General features: G+C 42.4%; 1 protein-coding gene across 1 annotated transcript in view; it reads right to left on the bottom strand.

Moving 5' to 3' along the window:
• nt5dc1 (5'-nucleotidase domain containing 1) overlaps positions 1-1,579 on the bottom strand; it is a 97,054-nt gene that overhangs the window by 22,645 nt on the left and 72,830 nt on the right. The window contains exons 9-10 of the mRNA XM_015398677.1: positions 1,147-1,268; positions 999-1,072 (exon numbers count right to left, since the gene is read on the bottom strand). Of these exons, the coding sequence (XP_015254163.1) occupies positions 999-1,072; positions 1,147-1,268 (196 nt within the window). The remainder of the gene's footprint in view (positions 1-998; positions 1,073-1,146; positions 1,269-1,579) is intronic.

The raw sequence follows: 1,579 nt of genomic DNA on the forward strand, positions 1-1,579 counted from the left end.
AAGTAAGTAAATAGATTTTTTATGAACTATGTTTGTTCTCTACTTCCAAACTCAGCATCTCTTCATCCACGCCTGCGTTAAGAAGTTTCTTTGAGGTTGTGAGAGGCTCTCTTGGAAGTTTTTATCGGATTTGATTAAACTTTTAAGCCTCTCGTTATAAAATCTATATTTTGATGGAGATGAGAAATCTGCTTCCTGGTATGTTGCGGTACCGATAGTCTGCATCCTATAACTTCATTAAACAGTGTTAGTGTTTGGGAATATATAAGAATTATGCCAATCGATCGATCATTACTATATTTTGGTTTGACAAACCGGATCTTCTCGACGTTCTTTTTCCTGTTTGGTGCGATTGCAGTTGTGGATCTTGACCTGGCCGGACCGGAGCAAAGCAAAAAATAGCTGAGCTCCGTATTTTGACGGTGACAGACAGAGAAGACGTATGTGGAGGGTGACATGCGGAAGCGTAGCGGTGGATGTGGAACAGTTTACATTGATTAACATGACAAACACTCCGTATGATTTACGTGAGCGGGGCGGGGCGGAGCGCTGAGCTGACGAAGGACTTGGAATCTGAGGATCAGGCCTCCATTTACCCTCAACATCCAGAACGAGAGGTTTAGATTTGGGGGCGCTGTTCATTATACTTCCTGCTTCAGCTAAGAAGTGTTTACTCTAATTAAAATAGGTTGTTAACATCTTCAAAAGGTTGACATGTTCCCTACTTATAGGCCAATAAACAGGAACAATAATTCCTCTGAATACGTCAGCTATAAGTTGTTGTAGAGGCAAAACAGAATAATTTTACTGGAGAAACTCTCATCTCTATTCAGATACACTGTTCAGACTGTTGACATGCCAAAACAAACATGAAACACATGTGAGCTGTAGCTGTCCTGTGTTTGGTATTGAAAATTATGTTCCAATGTTCAGCTTCTTCAGGGAATAAACTCCCAGGATGCTGAGGGAGATCCATGCCAAGAGCCACGCTCCTCCACCTCATCATCCCCATGTGAATCTCTCTGAGCTCATTTATCACCCAGGCTTCATCCCTCTCATTCTCTGCCAAGGACTGCGGTTGGGAGTCAATCTCAAAGCGAGTCACGGATACCCTTCAACCAGATGCCTGGCAGGCGGCCGGCCTACCTTGGGCTCTGGTTTTCCTGTCATGGTCTTGAGCAGCTCACGGAGGTGTGGCCAGTTGCCCTGGGAGTACCAGCCCGGCTTGTCCAGCGATGGAAGGCCCTCTGCTTCTTCCACATCATTCACTGTAGGAGAAAAAAAAAGAGGAAAGGGAGCTTTACATTCTTACTCATTACTGCAATAAAATTCAATTCAGTTCATTTCTATAGCGCCAATTCATAAACACATGTCATCTCAAGGCACTCTATAGTTCACTAGATCATCCAGTCAGATTGATTCAAAGTTTTCTGTCTTTTCTTCTCTTTTCTTTTGAACAGCGTCCTGTCTGGTGATGTGGCAATAACAATAATCGACTTAATAATTGTCCATAGTGTTCCGCTTGATTTATGAATATAAATTGCTTTATTATAATTATGCAGGGAGTTTTACAGATTAT

The sequence above is a fragment of the Cyprinodon variegatus genome, unplaced genomic scaffold (assembly GCF_000732505.1).
Source record: "Cyprinodon variegatus isolate N-32 unplaced genomic scaffold, C_variegatus-1.0 Scaffold950, whole genome shotgun sequence".
In the NCBI taxonomy this organism is placed as follows: domain Eukaryota; kingdom Metazoa; phylum Chordata; class Actinopteri; order Cyprinodontiformes; family Cyprinodontidae; genus Cyprinodon; species Cyprinodon variegatus.